Raw genomic sequence first — 25,750 nt, forward strand, 5'->3', positions numbered from 1 at the left:
TACCGAGCCATGTTAGGCATGGCCTAGCCCAGGCTATATCACATTGAGTCGCGAATGGCCGACTCGATTGACGTCTCTATTTAAAATCATCTTTAAAAAGATAGGAATAATAATTTTTATAGGATTTATATATATATATATATATAATTAAAGTGACATATATATAGTGCCCAGAAAAGGTTCTAATGAAATCGTTGGAGAATGAAACATAAAGCACTCCATCTAGAAACTATTACTTTATTCGGTACGGTCATGAAAACTGTGATAACTAATAACTAACTAATTAACTAACAATTAGTGGAATAATATTTAAACAAAGCGATATGGATTTCCCAAAAGGGAAATTCCTGATACTGAAAGGGTCATCCCACTTTTGGCAACATCATCATCAAGCATCTACCCTTTTTACTAACTCAAAATATTTTTTTATTTTTTGCAATATTTTCTATTCTCTAACCTTTTTTTATCGTTCACAGTTAATCATTTTTGATAAAAAAAATCTGAGAATTCATCAAAGAGAGAGCTAATATTTTTAAATTTAAATGAGTCGAAAATTAAGGATTATAATTAAGTTAAAAAATAGAACTTTTGAGAAATCTCTAGTGTAATTATTTTAACCAAATTAAATCATTTATTTTAAACATGATTTTGTAAAAATATTCTCATCGATCTCGTCGTCTGCTTAATTAATTACGTTAACGGCGCATTAACAGACCGCCGCAGTGCGTCGCCAACCATCACCTGCAGCGTAACGGAACCTCACACGCCGCTGGCTGACGCCATGCACGCAGCACGCCTGCATGCGGCGATCATCACTGGCATGCACGGACACTTGCAGCCTCGATCAGCTAGCGCCGCCCACTGCCTCACGTCGATCGCCACTGCTTCGACCGATCGGCTTCCACGCCCTGGTCGTCTCCATCTGTAGCCAGCCAGCCACCCGCCCACCGCGCGGACACTCCGATGAGCTGCTTGCATGCGTTAGCAGCCGCCGAAGAAAATGATTAATTGCACCATCTTATGCGTTAATCGCATCATCAACCGTGTGAGATCGTTGGAGTGACGAATTACATTTTGAGTACATTCGATCGATTAGTACTTAATAGTATATCAGTTATATTAATTCTAAACAATAAGCTAGCAAGGACTGAGAATATTATTTTAGTGGGATGAATTATATATATTAAAATTAATGCTTGAGATAATTTTGTATTATATTTTGTTATTAGTTTATGAAGCACCAATGATTGGCAATTAATAAATGAATTGATTAATAATTGTCAAATTGAAATTATTATCAATCTTATTTTTAAAAAAAATAATAAAATCCTATAAATAAATTTCAAGAAAAAAATTTATGATAATTGAAGTTACTTACAATATCTTCAATTTGAAATATATATATATATATATTTCAAATTGAAGATATTGTAAGTAACTTCAACTTGCATATAACCAAACAAATATAATTTATCGAGGAGTTATGGCACACTATCCTAGAATGATCCGTAGTAATTTTTTTAAGGATTAGCTATAGATTATAGTTAGATAAGATGGTTAATTAAAAATATTAATGCAAATTAAATTATGAGATAATCTGTTTCCTTAGAAGGACTCTCATCCCTTCCCTCCGTTTCACACATTACGTCACACTGGAATGACTCACAGGTGCCGGTCTAACAAGTGAATGGGCTGGAAATTAGGATCTAAAATCGATCGGGCATTTATCCTTTTCTCGTACGTGGAGTAGGGGTAAGCAAAATCCCTATTAAATTAAAATAATCATAGAATCGAACCGATTTAATTTAAAGTTTTAAATCCATTAATTCATAAATTTATTTATTTAAAAAATCTTAATTATTTTGATTTATTCGATTCATTTGAATTTTAAAATTTAAAATTTGATTTAAAAAATTTAATTGAATTATTTTTTAAAAATAATTTGGATGGTAAAAAATAAATAAATAAAATAAATGAATACTTAGTCCAACTTTCTAGTGTACTACACCGCTACACGTCTAGACCAAATGCGTAGTAGGGTAGGGCGAGGAAATGGACAATTTATACAAAGCTGTAAAGCAGAAGAGGAGTGGTGACCTCAGCGACACTTCCTCCGCCCCTACAAATACCGCCCCACCCTCCGACCTTTCAGAGAAGCACGGCGAGCACTCAGCACTCCTTGTCGACTCCGGCCGCTCTTTTTCTTCTTGCTTGAGGTATCACGAGTCAGGATTATATATATGGAGTTTAATGGTGCCGTTGAATCTTTAGTTTTGTTCAATCCAATTGAAAAGGAAATCTTGTTCTTGATCTATGCTCAGTTGAGGAGGGTGAAGATGTCAGTTGCTGTGAAACAAAGCTCGCCGGCAGCTGCTTTTTCAAACTTCGGCCGACCGGAGGACTTCGAGAATGAGGAGCGTCCCGTCCGATTCGACGTCTGGAGCTTGAGCCAGTCGCAGAAGAGGAAGGCAGCTGCTGATGGCGAGATGCGAGCAGAGGTTCCTTATGTTCACCCCCTCGTCCGGCTATCTTCCAGCTTGCTGAGCCAGCAGAGCCTTGAGGTATGTACGGAGAGTCTGGGCTCGGAGACCGGCTCCGATGAGTTCTCCCCCGCCATCGACGGCCTCGGCTTCCAGGAGGCAGAGGGGGGAAATAACGGTGTTGGAGATGAAGAGGCGGTGCCGGTGCCTGTGAGCTACCACGGGCGGAAGTCGCCGCCGAGGTCGTTCCCCCCGCCGTTGCCGTCGATCTCGCAACGCCACGTGCCGTGCCTGCACATGCGGCCCCACCGCGTCGGCGGGCGCCTCGTCGTCGAGGCTGTTGCCGTCCCTTCCACTAACTACCTCCAGGCCCATCGCGCAGATGGCCGTCTCGTTCTTTCCCTCACTAAAGCCTCCATCGACGACTCTAGCGCCGTCGACGCAAAGGTAGAAGGAAACAGAGGAGGAACCCAAGACGTGAAAATAGTGGAAACAGAGGATCAATACGAAGAGGAGGAGGAGGCGGAAGAAGAAGAAGAGGAAGAGGAGGAGGAGGAGGAGGAGGAGGTCGAAGTCGTCGACCGAGGAACTGTCGTCGAGGTAAAAGTGAGCACCCAGCCGCAGCAGCAGAACGGGGCCGCGAAGATCCACCGCTCGTCGCTCGTGATCAACAAATTCCTCGGCGGAACGCCACTGAGCGCCAGCGCCGCCGCGAACGAGAGGCCAAGGAGGGCTGCGCCGATGAATTCCACAGCGGCGGCGGCAGCGGTGGTGGCGGCTTCCAGCACTGTCTCGGAAGGCTACAATTACAACTCCGGACAACCGGACGGAAGCAACGGCGGCGGCCACCACCACCCAATACTGGACAACGTATTGCTGTTCACCTCCAAACGCCGGAACCGCGACGAGCTGCTGCACAACGTGAGGAGGTGCAGCCAGCTCCGTTGCCGGCCACTGTTCATATGGGAGCCCTGCTGCATTGCCACTTCAACGTAAGAGTCTACTTCACCGGGAGCGCTGGCACAGCTACTAATAATAGTATATATATCGTTAAGCCAATAAATTAAGAATGACTGATATTATTATTATTATTATTATTATTATTGCGTCTGGCAAAAGACCCACTGTTTGGTTTAGCTCACAGCACTAGTGTTGGGCATGTCTCCTTGTCTTTTTTCCAAGCAGTGATTAGATTTGATAGCATAATTGATCAGAGAATTTGAGATCAATGTGATGAGACTTGTGTGATATTGTTCTTTGTTTGGTCTTCAATCAGATTGGGATAATTGATGGGAAGCCACTTCTTCTGTTTTTGTATTTGATAAGTTGAATTGAGTGTGTGTCTGTACATGGCACGAATCAAGCTTACTTGTGGACTCAAAGACACAAATGTTTTATGTTTATCTATCTCAAGTAGTGTTAATCAAAAGCAATGTCAAGTGTTAAGTGACAAAAAAAAAGTATCCAAGGCTTCAATCACATATCAAGTTCTCATCTTGGCAGCTCCTCTTTTCTTCAAATGCTTCATCGACTCGTTCGGTATTATCCGAACTCTCGAAGACGACAGAGAACCGGCATAGCACTAAAAGAGTTAAAAGGGAGATACCCCCACCAAGTAGAAGAAAGAAAGGAGAACCTGTTGTTTTAAGGGCAAATGCCAACAATAGGTGCTAGAATTAGCACAAGTGCCTTTTCCTTTTTCTTAAAGATAGCGGATGCTGCTTTAGCTAACATAACAAAGGCTGTGTTGCTTTTTCTTAAGAAGAAAGAGCAGTAGGCAAGGAGAACCACTCTGAGTGCTGAACACACACTTTCATCTCGCCATGTAACATCAACACGAGCTGCCTTGCTCTATGATTTGAGAGATTCCATTGCTCGGCTCTCATGGCTTTGGCAATGGCCAAATGTTCGTTAGCTCTCATCTTTCTTCCCTTTCTACACGTGAAGAATAGATTGCGGGTCGGATTGAGGTAATTTGTAGCCCGGTTCGATATGCTTCCGGATCGGATGACATGCTTTAGGCGGACTGCGGAGCAAGTCAAGACTGTCAAATACGGATTCGGGTCCGCGAAACTCGAAGAATCTTCTAGAAGTAAAAGTCCCGCCCGCCTGCTCCTGGTCCGCGAACCAGAGCAGAGTATAAATAGCTAGCAAGCAGTAGCGGAGTGGTGGTGGTACTCGCAGTTTCGAGATGTTTCGCAACGGGGTGGTTTTGCGAACGCATCCGCCGTGGAACCCATCGTCGCCCTTCCTGCTACGCCAGCTCTCCCTCCTCCGCCGTCCCGATCTGTCTCCGTCGCCTCCGTCCTCTCGCTGTCGACGTCGAAACGCTCTGCTGGAAGATCTGTCGCCGGTGGCGCCTCGCCTGTTTCCTTCAGCCGCCCGACGTCTTCTTATCTACCAGGTTCGGACCCTAGTGAATCCTTGGCCCATCCTGAATATGGACACTGTCTGTGTTTCCTTCTAAATCTCATCCTCTACTGACGCAGAGGGCTCAATACGAGTCTGTTGATCGTGCATTGGAAGAGCTTCTTCGTGCAGTGCCCGACTTTACTGTAAGTTAAATGATTGTTCTACCCCACCATTTGAACTATTTCTCGATTTGGTAGTTAAATCATCCAATCTAGAATTTTCAGTTTCCTCGTAATAGAGAAATAGGATGTATCTTGTGACGAGCGAGACTAATCTTAGATCTCGGATGCTAGATTGGGATGGAAGAAGAGGTAGCATCGGCGGCACTGATTGCAAAAGCAGTCGAGATCTGGTTGAGGATTCTCATGCTGGAACATAAATGGACATGTGTTGGCGACTATACCTTTGTAGATTCAACATTTGCAGGAACCGAAGAGAGAAGCAATGTTTGTGCCCTTAATTTGGTAGTACATACAGAATCCTCTAACTTCTGCATAGGGATATTTTATGTCTTTTCTGTTTTACAAAGAACATTCGTTATGATGATGAAGAACTATTTTGATTTAGTCACCTATAATAACAAATATGGAAATAAGGATAAATATGGTTGAGATTATAGTCCAAATATAATAAGTTATCAGTAATTTGAAATCAATTTCTGATTCTTATCTGGACTGTCATCTTTATCCTCATTACCATCTTTATCCTCGTTATGGTACATTATTGTTTTAGATGAATCACACCCAGTTTAAGGAACATGTGAAAATAACCATTTAGAAGATGCATTTGTGGATCTTGGTGATGCTACTATGATTTATAACATAATTATGATACATTTGTGGATCTGAGATGCTACTAAGCAAATCTCAATAAAATTCCAAGTTGATGGACTTACTCAGGAAAAGTTCCAACATAAACTAAACTAATGTTCAATAACCAAAATGGTAGAAAAGAAAATAGGAGAAAACAGGTGAGGGAAAGAGTGGCGTAAATTATTTTGTAGAAACATTCCAAGACCAGCAGCAGTTTCCAAATATTACATTCTTGTTTTCTTCCTATACTTCATACATTACCACAACCATTTTGATGTCGCTATGGTATAGATTCTCAGATGTCAGTGTTTTAAATGCATAGGCATGTAGGGCAAGTTTAGTTATAGTAGTCACAGTAAGGTGAGCTTCCATTGAGTGTGTACTTTATTGCATGTCTGAAATAGAGGTATGCAATCCTCATACTGGTTAGTTCAATATGAATATGAAGTCAAAAGGATTAAAGAAACTAGTCAAAGTAATAGCAGAAGTTAAGATGATGAGTGAATGTATTTTTCAGATTTAATGTACAAGGAATTTATACAACTAAATTGAACTGACCATTTGGAAACAATTGGTTTCCAACACTGATAGTACTGTAATAGATGTCTGTTCCAGACAATAACTACATAATGATGAGATTTTTTTCTGTTGCTGTATTATACATGGTGAGACTTCTTATAGCTGTCCTATACAGTAGCTGTCATATGACAATTGCTTCTCATGAGACAACAGCTATGCTTCTGTGTATATTTTGTTAGGAAATTGATTTCAGAGCATTTATTAAGTTGAATCCCTATTTGTAAAATTGCAAAAAACATTTGGACAAAAATATCTTATCTTTGATAAAATTGAAGTTGGTAGCCTTATGAGTTGATTGTTATAAAGTAGGAAAATGTTGTAGTGGAAGGAATTATGTTCTTAAATTTTTTCATATTCAAACTAAACCTAAATTTCATGACAAATCTTCCTAATAACTTTGTTATTGATCATGCCCTTAATTCTCTTGTATCCTAGTTTTCCCAATTTAAGACGATAATACCTTAAATGAGTTCTTGGATCTTGAATTATTTTATGTCTAAGTATGTGTCTAAGGAAGAAAAATTGAGACTACCATTATTGTATATCAACCCAATCTGAACTATTTTAAGTGTACAGTTCATCCCAGGAAATTTAAATTTAGAGGTCCCAAACAAACTAAAAAGAACAAGCACTCAAGGTGATTCAATTACTATAAAAAAGAAGAGTATCAAGGGTTTCTTTTACAAAAAGAAGTGCCACAAGAGGAGTGCTTGCCTAAGCTTTAAATCTTGATTAAAAAAAAGAAACATGGATAAATAATTAAATTCATCTGCCCATATTTCTTATGAATCCAGTTTAATTCAAGTGCCTTCAAATACATGGAGATTAGGTAGTCTTGCAACCTTATACATTGTTATAACTTTAAAGTGGTTTATAAACAAATAGAGACCAAATTAAGGAGAAGCTTGATTTGAGATTGGGAATTGTGCTGATGGAGATGTCAAACTTGTGGGGACTATTAAGTTAAATTTAGAGTCTTATTTTGATCTCATACTAGATAAGACCTTTTTTGTACCGTCAATTATCATTTGGATGAAACTTCTACTTTGGATGAGCTTGATAATAATTTTGATATTGGAGGCGGATTAGTCAAGTTGGTCTTTGATTCTAACATTGTTGGTAATTTTGCTTTGACCAATAATCTTTACAAATTATGTTTAGATCCTAGTAACGATCAATATTGCTTTGTATCCAAAAGATCCAAAATTAAAGGAAAAATCCTTTATTGAGTAATCTAGTATAGATACATTCAAGATGTCCCCTCTTCTACCAATTAGTGTTCTCAGCTGAGTTTGAGCTCACCTATTGAGGGAAAATAGGAGAAAGACTAGCTATAGTAAGTTAGCATTTGATCCATCATTTTCTATGGTACAAACAGGTAGCACTAAACTTGTACGATAACAACAATAACTAAGCTTTATCCTATTAGGTGGGGTTGGCTATATAGATCTTTCTATACCATTTGGCTCTATCCTCTATCATATCATCATTTATATTTAAATAAATTTTATATTATTTTATTGTTGCTAATCAATTTTTTTTGTCTTCTTCTTCCTTGTTTGGTGTATACATTTGTCATAGTTTCACATGAGTATTTATTGGTCATCTAAGTATATGTCTGTACCATCTTAAAGTAGTCTTCCAAAGTTTTCCCTTAATAGGTGCAACTCCGATTTTCTTTTTAATATTTTCATTTCTTTTCCTATCCATCCTTGTATATTTGCACATCCACCTTAACATCCTCATCTCTGCCACTCATCTTATGTTCATATACTCAAATCATAGTCCAACATTTAACTTCATATAACATAGCGGGTCTAACCGTTGTTTTATAAAACTTTCCTTGAAGTTAGGTATTTTATGTAAGACGTCGTTTTATATAACATAGCGAGACATAACACTTGACGCTCTCCTCCATTTCAACCATCCCACTTGTATTTTATGTAAGACATCTCTCTCAATCCCTCTATCCTTTTGCAAAAATGATCTTAAGTATTTAAAACTCTTAGTTACAGACAACTCGTCATCTTCTATCTTAACAATTATCTATTGTCTAAATTCATATGTTGATGTACGAATGCTCTGACAATAAATTCTATATTTGATGATTCTTGGGTTGAAAGAATCTGTTGAAGTTAGCTATGAGACACCCAAAATTGGCAAATAAGAGAAGCTGCTAAGAGACAATCAGTACGATAACTTTCAGGATTCATGTTCAGAAAGTTTCTCCATTTTCTGCACTAGACAGTTTCTAGCTCATTCCCTTAAACTTGTATCTCCTGAATTGTACCAATCATATGCTTTACAAAGCTGGTTGATTATCTTGATCTGAGTCAACATTCAATGTTACAGAGGGTACAACCAGAGATAGGGGATGGCTTGGTTTTCCTTGTGTCACCTGAAGTGGTTAGGTTCAACAGATGCAAGGTATAACCTTAATCTAGAACCACAAAAGAGGCATCTCATTACAGCACTTCTTGTTCTGTAAATTAGGTAGCAGATTTAGTTAATTCTAAAGCATGGGAGAGATTTGTCAATGGTGTTCAAGTAATGCTTGAAGAATGTGATTTATTACGGGCCTGTACCATTATTCCTTCATTATGCCAAGCATATATAATTGGTACTTGATGTCCTGCATTCGTTGGTTGTACATTTTTAATCTTTCTCTAATATTATCGTTATCGATTACTAAGAGCAGCAGAAATTGAATAGGAGTTTGTAAACTACTTCCAGATGATGAAAGATTTGAGAAGCTGGCATGTCTTTGGTCATTAAAGGTGGCATATTTATCTTCTATTCAACAATTTTTATCAAGATAGAAAATCATTGTAAGATTCTGTTTTTCTCTAAACTATGTCCTGCAGCATGGTCTAGAATTAAAGAGTGATTACTTCATTTGCGTTCAACTCAGACATGGAAGCCATCCAAATAAATGGTATTTCTTTTCCTAGGAGTAGCCTCTGCATGAATTGACAAACAATATTTACAATTCTATTGCATTAGATCATTTCATTCAGTTTTTTCTACCGTTATGATGCTCTGTACAAAATTGTTCAAATCTAGGTTCCCATCAGCTTATATTCTTCAAGATCCTGGGTTTTCTCCAGCCCCAAATAGTATTCGAAGCTTAAAAGCTCTGGATGCTCTAGAATCATTCGTGAAACTAATTGAAGGTTGGAATCATTTTCTATTTCAGTGTGCCTGCATATACAAATTTTACAAATATCTTCTGCTCACATGATCTTTTAGTAGTCTTTATCTGTGCTTTTCCTCTGGGTCTTTTGTACTGAAAAATCATTCTGAATGCAGCTTGGAATTTCTTCAGCCTGGGACATCTTAAAGTCAAGGCATGTCCATTCTAGATTTATTGCTATTGATTTGTCAGTTTTTTCCATCCTCAGTCCCTTCAGGCTTCATTCATGCTCTGATACTTTGGTACTCATGCTATATGGTTCCAAATTTCTACAGCTTATGTGCTCCTATTGTTGAACATGTCGAATATATAGCTTCTAATAAGCCTGTCCGACGTCTCAGTACCTTTATGTTGATTTCTATAACACATGATAGTCAATACCTCATGTTTTCGCTGCTATTATTTTTACACAAATGTGACAATGATTCAATTGGAATATCAGATGTTATGTTTTTGTATAAACTATGAGTGGTAGCTTTATATGTTCTATGGTTGAAATGCTTCATATTATTCTTTCACTAGCATAAATCTGATCGTTATTCACATATAAGAACAGGATGGTCTCTTTGTTATCAAAAGACTTATCACCTTGGCTCTTAACAATACAGGAAGTGTCAACACTTGGTCCTGGAACAAATTCACCCTCCTGGATGAAGGCAACAAATCATTTGGCATGTCACATTGAAAAAAAGGACACTTCTTGTGGTGAGGAATTTGTTAAAAAAGATTTGATTTCCTGGGACCTAAAATCATCATTAGGTATATCTACACTTTAAAACTTCCATTTAGCTTATTACTTACATTTTATACCAACTGGTTATAACTATGCTCTAACATTAGACTTCCGCACTCCCAAGCCTGCAATATGCGGCAAAAGAGAGTTACAGCTCAAATATGCCCAAAAGAATTCTACAAGTATGTGCGGGAGTAGTTTAGGCATCAGGAAAGACTATACTGGAAATATTGGCAATATATGTTCAACTACTGACACTGTACCAACAGCAATCATGAAAGTTCCACCTTCTGCTTCCGTTGATTCAGGTAATATGCATCTTGAGTTTTCTTATAGTAACTTTAACAAACTAAAGGAACAAATTCAAACTTCATACCAGTCCCAGTGGAGTGTCTCTTGTATTTGCTTTATTTTATTTTATTTTTAAATAAGCATTTCAATTCTATAGCAATGAATTCTTGTTATTTGATTTTTATATTCCTTTTTGTAAAAGCTGTTACTCCAAAGCAGCCTCGGCAACCTACATTTGGAAAGAGGAAAATGGTTAAAGTTCAGAAAGGCATAATCTCCTCGAGTATTGAAATTTAATTGCCTTTCAGATAATACAGTTTCACCTACAATTCTTTGCTCCTTATATTGCGTTCTTTCTGAGATTAGGTCAAATGACTGATAGTTTTCTTGCTGAAGCAAAGCACATTTCTGCTGGATCTGGCGTAAGTAAAGTAAGTCAAAACTGCTTTGCTAAAAAACATTTTGGAATTATTAGGTAAATAAGAAGAAGAATTGAGTTTTACTAGTATCTCTCGTCTTGTTGAAATATGGAACGTGAATCACTTAGCAAGTAGTCACATTAGTTTTCTTTTTGGAAATATGCTATATAACTAACACCCATTCTGAAGCTGTCGTGAGAATGCCCACAGGTAATTATTATCATATTTTCTCAAGTGATATCTACTTGAAACAAAGGATCATATGAACTCATTGAAGCTTGGTTCTGGAACATCTGGGAATATGAACTTGATGTATGACTTCATCTCCAGGATCCTCCTCAAAGATCAAAGCAACTTGGTAACAAGAAAGAAAAAATTATAGTTCCTGGAACTAAATCTCTAGAAAAATCTGGAAAAGGTGCATTTTTTTTTTTACTTTCAATATCTACCTTCCAAAGTTATTTTGTATTGTCCTTGATTATATTTCTCATGGTTGTTTCTTTTTTATCCAGAGGTAGCATTAGAGATTTCTCAAAAGAAGGCTCGTAACAATGAGAAGATAAGTTCATCTATACAATATCTTTCACTATGTCATTTATTGGACGAATCACTGATACTATAGAGCGTTCCTCTTCAATTTAAAAATAATTTGTTAGATTATCTTAGTTGTAGTATTTTAGTTCCATGACTTGAGATTCTTTATTTTGTAGTTGTCTCTCTATCCATATTTAGGAATCAAGAAATATCTTGATTTAAAGCAACTTAAATGTCAGGTTTAGGTCATAATTGTTGGGTTACAAGGATGCAAACATGATCTCACATCTAAAACACATGGAAAAAATCATAATTGTGGAGATGCGGACATCCTTGGGGACCCAACAATAATTGTCAATATTGGTTTCGATATCAGATGTTCCAAAACTTAGGTATTGATTGTATCCAATCAGAACTCACAAGAAAAAAAATTAAAAAAAGAGAAAAAAATATGGAATATTATTTTAGAATAATATGATGTTATATTCTTAGATTAATATGTATCGCATCTAAATTAGTATTATATGCATTATGTAGATTAGTATGCATATCATATTAGCCGACCTCACTTAAGACTTAGTTATTGTTGCATCATATTATGTATATTATATTATCGTAAACTATTACTACTTTTGTTATTATATCATCATTATACTCTTAGTAATCATTTAATATTGATTGAATATAACTAAAAATAATAATATGATTTTTTTAATTATTATTGATACAATTTAGATAATGGGACATTATATATTTTTGAAAATATCAGGTAACAAAATTTTATAATAGTTACGGGTAAAAAACAAAACAGTGTTCTTTATTTTCATTATCATCAAAATGGATACTTCTTTTTGAAAAAAAAAATGAAAGCGGCATATTGGTTTTGTAATAGCTACGCATTACTTGACTATAATTAATCATATAATGATTAAATTTTATTTGATAAATAATAATATATTTAATATTAATAATATAATTGATTTGATTACTTCTAATGTTATTTTTATTAATTATAATTAGATATTAATTGCTAAATAATTATATAATTGCTGTTATCTTACACTGTACCTTCTCATTTTTCACAAGAAAGATAACTTAGCAGAGGACTCCAAGATAAGGCCCAAACAATGTACAGACCAATCTGCCATACGTGAAAAGGTAGCTGTGGTTCTCTGCGTAACTCTTATGTTTTAGTTCTAAGCATTTTTAAAAAAAAACCAACTTTTTGTCTACATAGATAGTTATGTAAATTGTTCGTTTCAGGTTGCAAATTGTTACATCAGAGGGGAGCTACAATCCCTCACCGTAGCGGACCTGAAATGCTTCCTTGCATTTAAACGGGCCAAAGTAGGAGGAAAGAAGGAAGAGCTCATCAAACGAGTTGCTTCCTTGCTTACCTGACTGAAGAAATGCATGCATCACTATGGCTTTGGGATAAATGGTAAAAGTTTTAGATTCAACGGCATGTTTTTGCTTTTTTATTTATCCGAAAATGATTTGATAAAAAATTGACAGTAGCCAAAAAGTTTTTGTTAAATTTATGTGCATATAATCAATCTGTGTTTAATTACGGTATATTTACATTGCAGAATAACTATTTTATCCTTTACGACTTCTTATAGAATATCTGTATTTTGTCCAAAATTAAACTTGAAGTACTTGTTCTCATAAATTTGTTATTCCTTAATGATTCTTCTTAACTATTCTTTTCACCAGGTTGGAGATGAAGCAAATGTTGTGGGCCTAGTGTGATTTAAATCTGGTGAGCTAATAATATGATTTAGTTTGACAAAGTGCATCTACCTGAGTTATCTAATTTAGTTTATACTGACTTGAGCTTCAAATATATGTTGCATACGCTAATTGATGGCATATTTGATTCACAGATATGACTATTTTGTTCCAAATGAATTTGCATGTAATAATTATTTTTTAGATTTAGTTGCACAATAAATTTGAAATATATCAAATCTTTTAAATTTGTTATTCCCTCAAGATCCCTCTCTTTATTTATTTATGTACAAGTTGAGCGAGCTAGATGAGGTGGATGGATAGAGCAGCCAAGCAAATTGGGTGAAGCTTAGCAAACTAGGTAAACATATGAATTAGGTTGGTTGATTGAATTGAATAGGCCTGATAAGTGAATGGATTGGGTAATCATAGATCCAACAGAATGGGTGACTGAATGGGAAGAGAGGTCATGATACACATGAAAAATTGAACAAGATAGATGAGCTAAGAGAGTCATAGACAAGTCGAGCTAACTAAGTGGATTAAAAACATAAGCAAATTATGAAATGCATGTACCTATTTCATTTCTGCATATTTCATCATCTAAAAACAATTTCTCCTTTCTTCCCATTCCGTTTCACACAGTTAATGTTTTGTTTATTTGCTCAAGATGTCCAGCAAAGAGTTCGGAACAAACAGGTATAGCTGCTATCAAATTTGATTCGCAAGGGGCAAGAACTTGATTCACTCTCAACACGGTGATCCATTTACAAGGCGGTATACATTGGATTTTTATTATTCTTTTTTTTGGTCTTTGAATCTTACCTTCGGCATTTTTTAGATTTTGATCGTGACTTTTTGTTTAAATTGCCTATACCTATTAGATATTTTCTTTGGTGATTGCCATTTTAATAGTACAATGAGCAAAGGACATCATTTGGTGATAAGGAAATCAAAGTAGAGGTCGACAGCACAGCTGTATTAAAAAATAACAAATTATATACCTGTTGCGTTCTTTATTTTCCAAATTCGGTTCGTCTATATTGAATGTTTTAAAATTTTTGACGAAGACCCAAGATAGCAAGAAGTTTTCCCTTCAAGTGCTATACAGGGACTAAAGACTTGACTTACTAGTTAGCAACATAATATATTCACCCCTGACCCCACTCAACTTGTGGCATCTATGATATGGGCACTTAGAATTCAAATAATTAGGCTCTTAAGCAATTAAGAAAAAGGATCTAATTTCTCATTGAAAATTTGAGGCAGTTGTGTTCGCTTATTTAACAAACTCTGAGATTCGTGCATCGACGGTCCGCCTACTCGTACGTAGATGGGTAGCACAAAATTAAAGAAGAGTCTCGGCATTATGTACGACCGCGACCGGGGTCAATTTTATTGAAACCCCCTCTCTAGATCGTGCGGCTGGGATTTACCCGCGAGTCGATCTAACGGCTGAGGTGCGAACCCTAGCGGGGAAGTGATTCAGCGGGATGCGGAGGTTCTCAGGGGATCGCCGGCAGCGCGCCAGGCGGAGGTGGCGATTAGGGGGCGCGTGTGCCAGCCTAGGGTGAGGCACCCGTTGTTCTCCTCCACCCGGTATCCTTCGCCTCCGTCGAAGAGGGCAAGGAGCATGCGCGCTTGCTTGAAGGCGTTGGATCCGATGGGGACGGACTCAAATCCGGCGCGGCACATGCGCGCGCGCCACTGCACCAGCGCCTCGTGCCGTTCCGTCCGCTCCGCCCCTTCGCACGCCACCACGTTGTAAATCTGACGGCCCAGATACATCTCCGACATCGCCTGGTCACGCCGCCTCCCCTCGGTGGACGCGGGCGGCGTGGCGCCGCCCTCGCGCGAGTCGAACATGGTCGAGTAGTAGTGCAGCGCTTCCGTGAACCGGTCCAGGAACGTCGCTCCATTATGGTTCGCCTCCTGCTCCACCACAGTCACAATCCGCGGTCGTACCGCAAGGATCGTCCCCAGCACCTTCTCCAGTGCCCCTGGCCGCGCGAGCAACCGATGCAGTTCAAAGACCGAGTTCACTGCCACAACCTCCGGCTCGTCGTCCTCTACGCCTCTGCCGTCGGGTTCCGCATCGAGCAGCAGGTAGGGTTCCAGATCCGCGAGGCTAGCGGCCACAAACCCGCGGTAGCGGAAGTCGACGCGGATGGTCTCGGCGAGCTGGGCGAGCTTCCAGCCTACCTCCTGTAGGGCGTCCGAGTTGTCGGGCTGTGGCGGGCCGATTCCGGTGAGGCGAAACGACGGCGGACCTCCGGGGCGGAGAGCAAGCGCTTGCAGGAGAGCTGGCCACTGCAGTCCCTGCCGCATCCCAAAATCAACAACGTGGACGCGGCGGCAGCCGACGAAGGCTTCCAGAATCGCCTGGTTAGCTGTGAAATGGCCGAACTTGAGGTAGGGGCAGCTCTCGTAGAAGTGCTGGTGAAGCATGTCGTCGAAGGCGGTGGACTCGGGAGTAATCGAGCAGTCCACGCCACGAGGAGAGGACTGCGGCCGGTAGATCCGATGGGCAAGGGCCTCCGCGAAGTATCCAGCGACCTTGCGCATCGCGCCGCCTTGCGATGTGGCGAGGACGGATATCTGCTTCACGATGGCGCCCGCCGCCTTCAAGTTCTCCTTCTGCACCGCCTCTGCACACGCCATCAGAGCGTGTACCAGACGGATACCGGCCTCCTGCGAGTCCACGACGACCACCTGCTGCGCCGCCGCATCCGTGGCGGTCGACGACGATGGAGGTGGGCTGCAGAACTTCAACCTCTTCCGATCTCTCAGGGAGGCAGTAGAAGATTGTGGCTTAAGCTCGTAAACATCAGCCGGACTGTAGTGGTCAACTGTGCCGATGCTGTATTGCTCTGTGCCAGCGGGGGAAAGGTCGAACTGATGGTGGAGCGAGGAAGCAGGCAGCTGCGGCGTCGGCGGGTGGGGAAGAGGCGGAGGGGCATTGAGCTCCGAGAGAATGTTGTCGACCCAGGCGGAGATATCGGACGGATTATAGTGGGCGCTATCGAAGGCGGGGTGAGCGAGGAGCGCGTCGTCGTTAGCGGCAGCACTACTCCCCATGGCCATCTCCAGCTGCTCCAGCTTCTGCGCCACGTCGGCCATGTCGGACGACCGGACCTTGTAGCCCAGCGCCGCCAGCAGCTCGTCGACGCCGTCATCCGTCCCCATCGAAGCTTTGCCCTTTTCTTGCTCCGCCGCCGCATACCAATCTCCTCCTCCATCCCTGCCGCCGCCTGCCTCTCGATGATCTCTTTTCATGGCGTTCTCTTCTTGAGGGACGCCACGGGAGGTTGCCCGCGAGGTGAACTGAGAAGAGGAATATTAACGAAGGGATGGGAGGAGCAGACGCAGAGCTGGGGAAAATAATATTTATCGATAAACACGATCGATTTAAATTAATTATATTCGATAATTTTTAGCTGAGAAGAGGTTTATCGCAAAACCCTTCAGGCCCGGCCGTCCATCTACTTACACGCCTCTTGAACTCCACGTGTCACCAATCTCTTGGTTCCTTTTCTAGCAGCAGCGTAGGGCTCCCACACACGAGGCCGAAGCCAGCTGTCGTGTCAGAACGCATCCTCGGGGTGGGCCCAGCCGACAGCTGACTGGGTCCCTCAGGCCCGCAGTGCCGGTCGCGTGGGCCTTTCCTTCATCGCCTCCCCGTTGCGAGTCGCCGTTTTAGCTGACGGCATCCGTAACGGCCTAATATTTTATTTTATTAAAAAATAAAATAAAATACGATTTTTCTCGTGTTACATACCTTCCTCATTTTCTTTTTTATTTTTTTTTAAATTTCGTCCCTTTTCCACCGCTCCGTTTCCCGATGCGTCTCTCGTTGATGATGACGTCGACAGGAGCGCCAGCGCGGCATCTGATCCTCCTCCCACGTGTCCAGATTCTCTCCTCGCGTGGTCCCTACCCGAGGGTCAGGCTTTTTTTCAGTTGCCTTTTTCTTTGTCGACCCAAAGTCACCACGTTTCTGTTTATAGAGTTTTGAGGTGGGCCCGGGCAGACTTGGCTGGGTTTGTGTTTGGCGAGGTGTAGGTCCCAATGTTGGTAAAAGTGTGGGCACGGAAAGTCAAAATTTAGAAAGGCTAAATTTGATCTCACTCAGGGGTAGCTTTTCTTCAGATCTATTCGATTTTATTTTTATTTTTCAACTTTCACTTTACTAATCTACTAAATAAATTTAAAAATATAAAATTTTTAAATAATAGACTTAAATTAAAATCTGAATAAATCAATCTGGAGAGTCAATAACGAAGACAGTGAATGAATGGGTACAAATATTCAGCACGCTTTGCACTGTTGCTGCGTCGGCATATGTACGTCTTCCATGCGCTGCTAGCCCGCCGGTTCAGAACCTCTCGAAAGCAGCGAGCCAACTAGCGTTCATGGCTCCCACACTCGATCGTTGTAGTACGTAGTCATCGGAAAAGTAGCTTTCCGGCCGGCGAGAATGTTGTGGGTGGGGTCCTCCGATCTAGTGCATGCACTGCAATGCATGATATATGTGAAGGTAAGCATTGCCTGAGTGCCAGCACTGTCGCCGTGGAAATGCTTGGCAGACAGCTGCAAGACCATGGAAGAGAAGAAATGCTTCGTCTTAATGAATGCAGTAGAGCGGTAAGGTGGTACGGATGTACATATATTAGAGCATCGCGGTTTGATCTTTTACTGGAGCATGCACCGATACTGAATTTGTGGGAAACTCTAGCTGGGCGACCGTGTTTACCTTCGTGACAGAGTATTTGTTGGATATTGAGTTTTAATGGATCAATACTATTTTGTGAAAATATTGTGGTGTCATCAATTGATGAAAGTCAAAATTGATTTTAAAATTGAAATCTACGTTTCACACGTAGATAGATCTAGACTATTAATTTGCTCAAAATCGATTAAAGATGAATGAGAAATTAATTGTTCAAAGTTAACACAGAATAACATTAATTGTTAATTAATGTTATATAAAAAAGTGCATGAGAAATAATCCTATATCGAACAATTTTGATGAGCTTCTCTTCCTTAGTAATGTTGCTGTGTTAATGGAGTTAACATAAAAGTCCATGTGCTCTCTTCTCACGGGCAAGCAGGTCCTCGCACCTACGAGCTCGCTGTCAGCCATGCGCGCACGCGCATAATGGATGTTTTGTTGGCGCACTTTGCACATACGCTTCGTCATAACTAAAAATATGAATTATAAAAAAAAACCCAAAAAATATCAACACCTCATCTACAATAATTGTGAGAGACATCATATTTAGCTACTTCAATGAAAATACACAATATTTGTATAACTATACTAGTTCGTCATATTTTCCCTAGCTAGAGTCAAGTTAGTATATTCAATTAAATTAATTAAAATATAAACCAACCTCAAAAATGCCTTTAAGAAATCTAAAAAATTTAAATAATTAACTATATAAAATTTAAAATTACAATAGTTATTCGAAAGATAAAAAATTACTAACTATATATGACATTGGATTAATTATTTTATTGTCCATTATAACAACAATGTTGATCATTCCTAAAAAATTAAAATATTTCGCTAATACCACTTAATGAGTGCATTATATATATAGTGGGTGTGGATGGCTAAAGTTTCATGGGAATGATAGTTGATATATGCTTCTACGAGCTTGCTTAGAAAGTAATTTTTGTCGACTTATTATTTGTTTGGTGACTTTAGAAAGTGATTTTAATTTGTTGACTTATTATATATTATTTGTTTGGTGACTTGGAAATGTTGCATATTCTCAGGTACGTAGATTATTGAACGAATATCTTCTACCATATATTATTTTCTCTATTTTTGGTCCTGCCGCTGCTAATTTGGACGAGTCTCCGGCGATCGCCGGACTGGAAACCAGATTCTCATGACTCGGGAAACGATTTAAAATTAATACTATGGTTCTGATTTAAAATTTTTAAAATGCTAATACTATTTTGATTTTAAAAACTAACACCATAATAATATTGTATTTAAATTGTGTTGTTCGTTTTTAAAAATCAACATTAAAGTGATTATTTATTTATTTATTTTTATTAATAAAATCAATCCACATTATTATTTTTATTTTTATTTTTATAATAAAATCATCAAAAAATAAAAAATATTTTTAATATTTTATTAATTTTCTGTTTGTATTTTTTAAATATTTTATTAAAATTTTAAAATTAAAATTAAATAAATTTAGAGGATATGTAAATTGCTTTAATTTAATTGATGAGAAAAAGAGGGAAAAGAGGAGAGATTATATCGAGAAGAAAGAGAAGTTGTACGAAGGAATAAAATTATACTATAATTAGATTTATTTTTTGGGAATAATAAAATCTTGATGGTCTTTTGAAAATTCTTGTGTATCAGAATTTGCCGAGTACTCCGGCCATTATAATTTCTTGGAAGCCGCTACCAACCAGCCTGTCAATTGAAAATTATACCTTCACCAGCAAGTGGCGGTCGCCTTCGTACGTCAAGGCAGCAAGAATAAATCCATGCGAGGATCGGTATTATTTCCTCGTCTTTTCCTTCTCCTGCAATTAATTGCATTGCGTGTGGGTTTAAACTGTTCAACGCTATGTCTCAACCACATACTGGTCGAAGAAGCAGGGTACGCACGCTAGCTTTGAAATGTATAGCAATGCTGGCTAGCTACTCTCTGCTATATATTTATACACGAAGAGAAAGAGAGATTAGGAATTATCCATCTGACACATCGAAGAAGAAGAAGAAGAAGAAGAAGAAGAAGAAGATGGTGAGGTTGTGGGTCGTGCCGCCGGTGGACGTCCACAAAATCCATTCAACGTGGCGGCCGCCGACGATGCCCGGGATGTTGTTCGTGCTTTGCGGGGTTGCTGCAGCAGTATCCATCTTGGCTATTGTCGTCTTCAACTGTCTTGAGGATCCTGCTAAGAATAATGCCAAAAGAAGAAGTCGAAGAGGCGGAGACTGTGGTGGCGACGGATGCTGTGGTGGTGGCGGAGGGTGGTGGTGGTGATGGTGATGGTGATGGTGGTGGCGGAGGGTGTGGTGGTGGTGGTGGTGTGGTGGTGGAGGCTGTGGAGGAGGAGGATGAGGAGGTTGTTGAGGGTTTAGCGGTGGTGGATTATGCATGGAGCAGTGGTCGATGGTGATAATAGTTGAACAATTTATGTACGTAAATTATTTCCTTTTCTATTTTATTTAGCAAAAGTATGCTTGTAATAAACAATCTTTGCTTCGTGTGTACAACTTTAAAAGGAAAAAAAACCTTTGTTTGAATTTAAAAAATGTTTGTATGTATACATGAACATTTGAATTGATTTGATTTCAAACTTTTGTGTGAAAGCTTCATATGAAATTGCCAAAGCCCAGGCTTCTCTCCCTTGCTTATTCATGTCACAACAACTTCTCCGTCCTATAGTTGGAAGAGTATTTCTTTTCTCTACAACTACAACAAATAACAGTTCTTTCTCTAATATATAGTTTAATAACAACAAAGCAAGGAATTAGGATAAAATTAATTTCAATGAGCAAAGATTATATTTATCATATAATTCATATTTTTATTATAATATAATTATAGTATCTAACCTCAGAGAAGTAAGCTCTCAAGTTTCATTCTTTTCCATATCTTTTATCTCCTTATCTAATGTTTTTTTTTCTCGGTTTAGTTCATGTTTAAAATTAATAACTTCCTTAATAGCAAAAGACAAACAAGATTTATGAGATTTAGAATAATTTTTCATTTGTTGCCTTGAACTGTCTTCATTTAGAATATTTTTTAATCTCTCTCTTTTAAAAAAAAAAATGATGGGATTCAAAACCAAGCAAATGATAAAATTGGAATGTTATCAAGTTGAGTTGACTTTTAATAGGTGTTGAGTCAACTGTATTGCCGATGAGTTAATTGGAGATAACAGTTGACAGACATAATTAATGTCGTGATCAATGTTAATTTTAATCCAAACATGGATTGAAATCTATAAATAGAGGGCTAGCTCAGGAGAGCTCAAATACAAAACAAAGTCATTAGAAATTATTCTAAAGCATTTTCATAGCTAGTTTAATTCCTCATTGCATCGATCATTTTATTATTATAGTCTTTAATGATTTTGGCTTAAGGTTTATAAGCTCTGTTTTTTTGTTCATATATAGTAGCTTGCTTCAGAAGGGGGAAGGAGAAAGGGAAGGAGAGCGTTGGTTGGTTTGGAGAGGAAAGGAGACGGAGGGCGTTGTTTGCTGGTTTGCTACGAAGAGGGAAGGAGATGGAATTAAGGTTACTTGCTACGGAGACGATCTAGACAAATTAAGAGCGTTGCTTGCTGGCTTATCGCAGAGGGAGAAGCAATGACGTAGTCATGTGGGCGATCGCCCCCTTTGAAATTTATGATGGTTCAGACGGAGGATGTTAACGTTGTTTGCTGACTTGTTACATAGAGCGAACGATCGAAAGGTGGGAAAGAGACTTCGTCTGATTGCTAGAGGGAGGACTAGAAAGAAGACAACAATTTAGACCTTAGGATAAAAATATGTGTAATAATTTCTTTTTTATTTTAATATGTGACCCAGCGTACGTGAGCAAACGTCGACAGCTCCGCGGCCGTGGGCGTGAGCAAACGTCAGCTCCGCGAGCGATCTAGCGTTGATTCATGACTCCCACGTACGCTCGTCGTAGAAGTCATCGGAAAAGTAGCTTTCCGGCCGGCGATCGATCGAGAATATAATGTTGTTGGTAGGGTCAACATTATATTGCTTGAGTGCCAGCGCTGTTGCCGTGTGTTGGCCGGGTTTATTAGACCCGAGTCAGCTTCGCAGACAGCAAGATGCATGATGGAAGAGATGAAATATGCTTTTCTTTCTTTCTGGTTCAACGAGTTAATTATTTTCATGTATGTACGTACAGTTTGAGACGATGGAACCATTAATTTGAAGCTCTAACTGATCTGTTACTGTCGTCGTCTTAGAGTCAGCAGGGTTAGGGACGTACATGGCTCCTTTTTATCAATATAATTAATTACATTTGATATGCCAGTCCGATCGAGCACTCCAACTTGAGGTGCTACCCCAGTCTGAACATCCCGATCGACTCAGAGAATTAAACGAGCGTCTCTGCATGCGAAAGCTGAAAGCTAGCTTCTGCAGTTCCATTTAATTTGAACTACGTACAATAATTTCCATTCGACGAGTTGATCAGTTGGACTGCCAGCCAATCAAATTAACAATCTTGTGGCGATAATTAATTAATTAATTAAGCTAAACGAGCAATATATTAATTATATAGTTTCTTGGAAGCTACAAGCTGAAGACGTCCATGGCTGTCATTTGAAAATTAAACCTTCACCAATCACCAGCAAGTGGTGCTCGCCTTCGTCAAGGCAGCGACGACAAATTCATGGGAATATCAATTATATATTTACGTCACAGCCTTCTTGTTTAGTCCTGCAAGCAATCGCGTGGCGTGTTGTGCACAAATTTTGAACTGATCGGTTCAACGCTAGCTAGCTATATATATATATATGTCTCGACCACATACTAGTCAGAGACGCGGGAACGTATTTTGAAATTAAATGCATTTCTACTCCCTGCTATTTATACATGCATGATCAACAGAGATTAGGCATCATCCATCTAATTAATCGACGCGTAGAAGAAGAAGAAGCAGCAGCAGCAGCTAAGATTTTGAGGCCAGTGGATCCCCAAGAAACTGATTATGTCGGAGCAGACGATGATCTATGTGTTTCCCGCGGTTTCTGCAGCAATATTCATCTCTTCTATTGTCTTGATCTGTCTTAAAGGTGGCAGCGGCGGCCGCCATGGAGGCGGTGGCGGCCATGGCTATGACGGTGGCGAAGGTGGCGGCCGTGGCTCTGACGGCGGCGGCGGTGGAGGCTATGGTGGTGGCGGTGGCTATGACGATGGCGAAGGTGGCGGCCGTGGCTATGACGGCGGCGGCGGTGGAGGCTATGGTGGTGGCGGTGGCTATGACGGTGGCGGCGGTGGAGGCTTTGGTGGTGGCGGTGGAGGCTGTGATAGTGGTGGTGGTGGTGGTGGCGGTGGTGGAGGGTGTGGTGGTGGTGGTGGCGGCGGTGGTGGTGGAGGTTGTTGAGGGTTTAGCGGTGGTGGATGGTGATAATAGTTGAACAATTTATGTAAGTAAATTATTTTCTTTAGCAATAGTAGGCTTGTAATAAAAATCTTTGCTTCGTGTCTATTTTATTTAGCAATAGTAGGCTTGTAATAAAAATCTTTGCTTCGTGTGTACAACTTTAAAAGAAAAAAAATGTTTGAATTAAAAATTGTTTGTAATAAAGTGTCGTGTATACACGAACATTTGGGTACGGATAAAACATGAATTTTTTTTTATAATTTCGGTGGTGTTCAAGTTTTATCCGATCCTATTAATTAATCCTAGTAATAACTTAAATCGCCTTCTCTCTTAATTCGTCAAGAACAACTTATTAATACTTTGATGTCAACCTCTTGAATATTCACTTATATGAGATTCTTTTATTTATTTTTTTAAATGCTTTTATTTAATTAGTTGGGTTGTAAGAATAATCTGTATTATTAAAAACAAGCATGATTCTCTAAATTTTAAGGATGGAGGTTCCAAGTAAATAAATTCTCTAAAATTAAGATCTTCATACACTCAAAGTTATAAATTAATTTTATGTGAACAGAAATTTTTCTACAAAGAATTGATCTTAAACTTGTTTATTTAATCTTTTTATGATAAATAGTTTTAGTACGCTTGAGGGAGAAGAATCATCCGGTCGAATCGTTGACTTTGAATTTCCGGTTGTCTTGACCTAATTAATTTAATAATGAAAATTAATTAAAGTAAGCATGAAAATGACTTAGCGATAGATAAAATATTTTCTTGCAAGTTATAAGCTCAAGACGATATATCTAGATACAATTCATGAAGAATTAGATATTTCAATTATCAAAGAAAATCTTTTAATTTATGGCTACTGTCTCTATTATTTAAATATATCTGGATTGACCGCCGTATGCGCTTCCCGATTTACCCTGGTGATCGGTGGGAAACTTCCGTGGGACCAGAACCGACCACCCCAGAGATGTGGCTACTGGGATTATCATTTTTTTTATATATACACGAAAAAAGTATTAAGCATTATCCAAGAAAGAGAAAAGTTGAAGAAGAAAGCTCAAAATTTGCTTTGTTTGTATAATATTGTCCACTTTGGGTCTAAGTCTTCATGATTTTGTTCTTGGGTTCTCCCTAAAAAATCTCATACCAATAAAGATACTTTCCATCATTTTAAACCCATGATCTTTTCCATGTATTTTAGATATAGGACTATACTTGCACCCTTGCAATCCAACATTATTATTGTGCATTGAATATGAAGAAATTGAGACTATTTATAAGGTTGAAAGGGTATTATGCCAAAGGGTGCATCATTAAAAAAATGATAAATCCCAATCAGTCTCATGGACTCAATCCCTGGAGGGTGGCTGGCCCAGTCCCACGGAAGTTTCCCACCGACCACCAGGATAAATCGAAGGGTGCACCATTAATTAGGTATATAGAGGGGGAGTGAGTCATTAATTAATCGATTGAATTTAATAATTGATTATTTTATTAATTAATTAATATAATTAATTTTAATTAATTTCTCATCGCCATGCATACTTGAATTAGCCGTGTATTTGTGTGATCATAACAAATCAATCCTTTATTATTCAAATAATCACAAATATTAATTCTTCATTTACTCGAAATATTAATTTACGACGATTAACTCACAAAATAACTATCTATTCAATTTATTGATTATGAAAACTTAGTGAAACACGAAGCTTAGACTTAACTCTTAAGAGTTCGAATTTTGAAATTATTTCCATTTTTATAAAATTAAGATTTTTAGACTATTTAAAATATTTATTTAATTGATTTTCCGAAGTTTTTTTTATCATCGATAATATTTTTTAAGATTTTTTCCTTTCCATTTAGAATCAAGGGAATTAATAATTTTCGCTGCGTCAAATCATAAGATCAACACGCATACATGAAGAGAGATTAGGCACATCAAAGGAGAAGGAGAAGGAGTGAGACTGTGGCTCGTGTGTGCCGCCGGCGGACGTCCAAAAATCCAGTCAACGTCGCCGCCGTCGCCGCCGTCGCCGCCGCCGACGATTCCGTCGTTATTTCATGAATTTCTTGTAGTGTATATATATATATATGTGCTTTGCGTCTTAACAATCACGAAGCGGCAGGGAAAGAAGAAGAAGAAAAAAGAAAAAAAACACAGAAGCGAGAATCTGCAAGTCCAACGTGGGATCGCCAACACCGATGACGACACGAATGGAACATATCCGCCAATCAAGGAATCCATTTAAATATTTTTGAGATTTTCGTTGGTTGGATTTTGCTGATTTTTGTTTTCTTGGTATACGCGATCATGGAGACAGCCTTTTCGTTTCCTGAGTGGACTCACTGCGTCACGGCGCGGATGAACGGCCGTGATTTGCGCCCGGAGTCTTCCGTCATAAGGCTCCTTTCCCGATCTCCATGATTCGGGATTCCAAGCTCGAG

General features: G+C 39.0%; 2 protein-coding genes and 1 pseudogene across 2 annotated transcripts; 2 read left to right on the forward strand and 1 right to left on the reverse strand.

Annotated features, from left to right (window-relative positions):
- Nucleotides 1–2,165: 2,165 nt before the first annotated feature.
- On the forward strand, nt 2,166–3,673 carry LOC141840210 (uncharacterized). Its single transcript, XM_074728129.1, has 2 exons — nt 2,166–2,216; nt 2,322–3,673. The coding sequence occupies exon 2, from the start codon at nt 2,337–2,339 to the stop codon at nt 3,474–3,476; it is 1,140 nt and encodes a 379-aa protein (XP_074584230.1). The 5' UTR covers nt 2,166–2,216; nt 2,322–2,336; the 3' UTR covers nt 3,477–3,673.
- A 998-nt stretch (nt 3,674–4,671) lies between these two features.
- On the forward strand, nt 4,672–12,854 carry LOC141837843 (uncharacterized; annotated as a pseudogene).
- A 1,577-nt stretch (nt 12,855–14,431) lies between these two features.
- Nucleotides 14,432–16,536, reverse strand: LOC141839274 (DELLA protein RHT-1-like). Its single transcript, XM_074726988.1, has one exon. It carries the CDS (start codon nt 16,458–16,460, stop codon nt 14,670–14,672), a length of 1,791 nt encoding a protein of 596 aa, XP_074583089.1. The 5' UTR covers nt 16,461–16,536; the 3' UTR covers nt 14,432–14,669.
- Between the last annotated feature and the right edge of the window lie 9,214 nt (nt 16,537–25,750).

Source organism: Curcuma longa, chromosome 11 (assembly GCF_044706935.1).
Source record: "Curcuma longa cultivar G26 ecotype Majalengka, Jawa Barat chromosome 11, ITB_CL_G26_1.1, whole genome shotgun sequence".
NCBI classification, from domain to species: Eukaryota; Viridiplantae; Streptophyta; class Magnoliopsida; order Zingiberales; family Zingiberaceae; genus Curcuma; species Curcuma longa.

Excerpts from the sequence above, each read along its gene's own strand:
- LOC141840210 (XM_074728129.1), top strand. The coding sequence starts at position 2,337 with ATGTCAGTTGCTGTGAAACAAAGCTCGCCGGCAGCTGCTTTTTCAAAC.
- LOC141839274 (XM_074726988.1), bottom strand. The coding sequence starts at position 16,460 with ATGAAAAGAGATCATCGAGAGGCAGGCGGCGGCAGGGATGGAGGAGGA.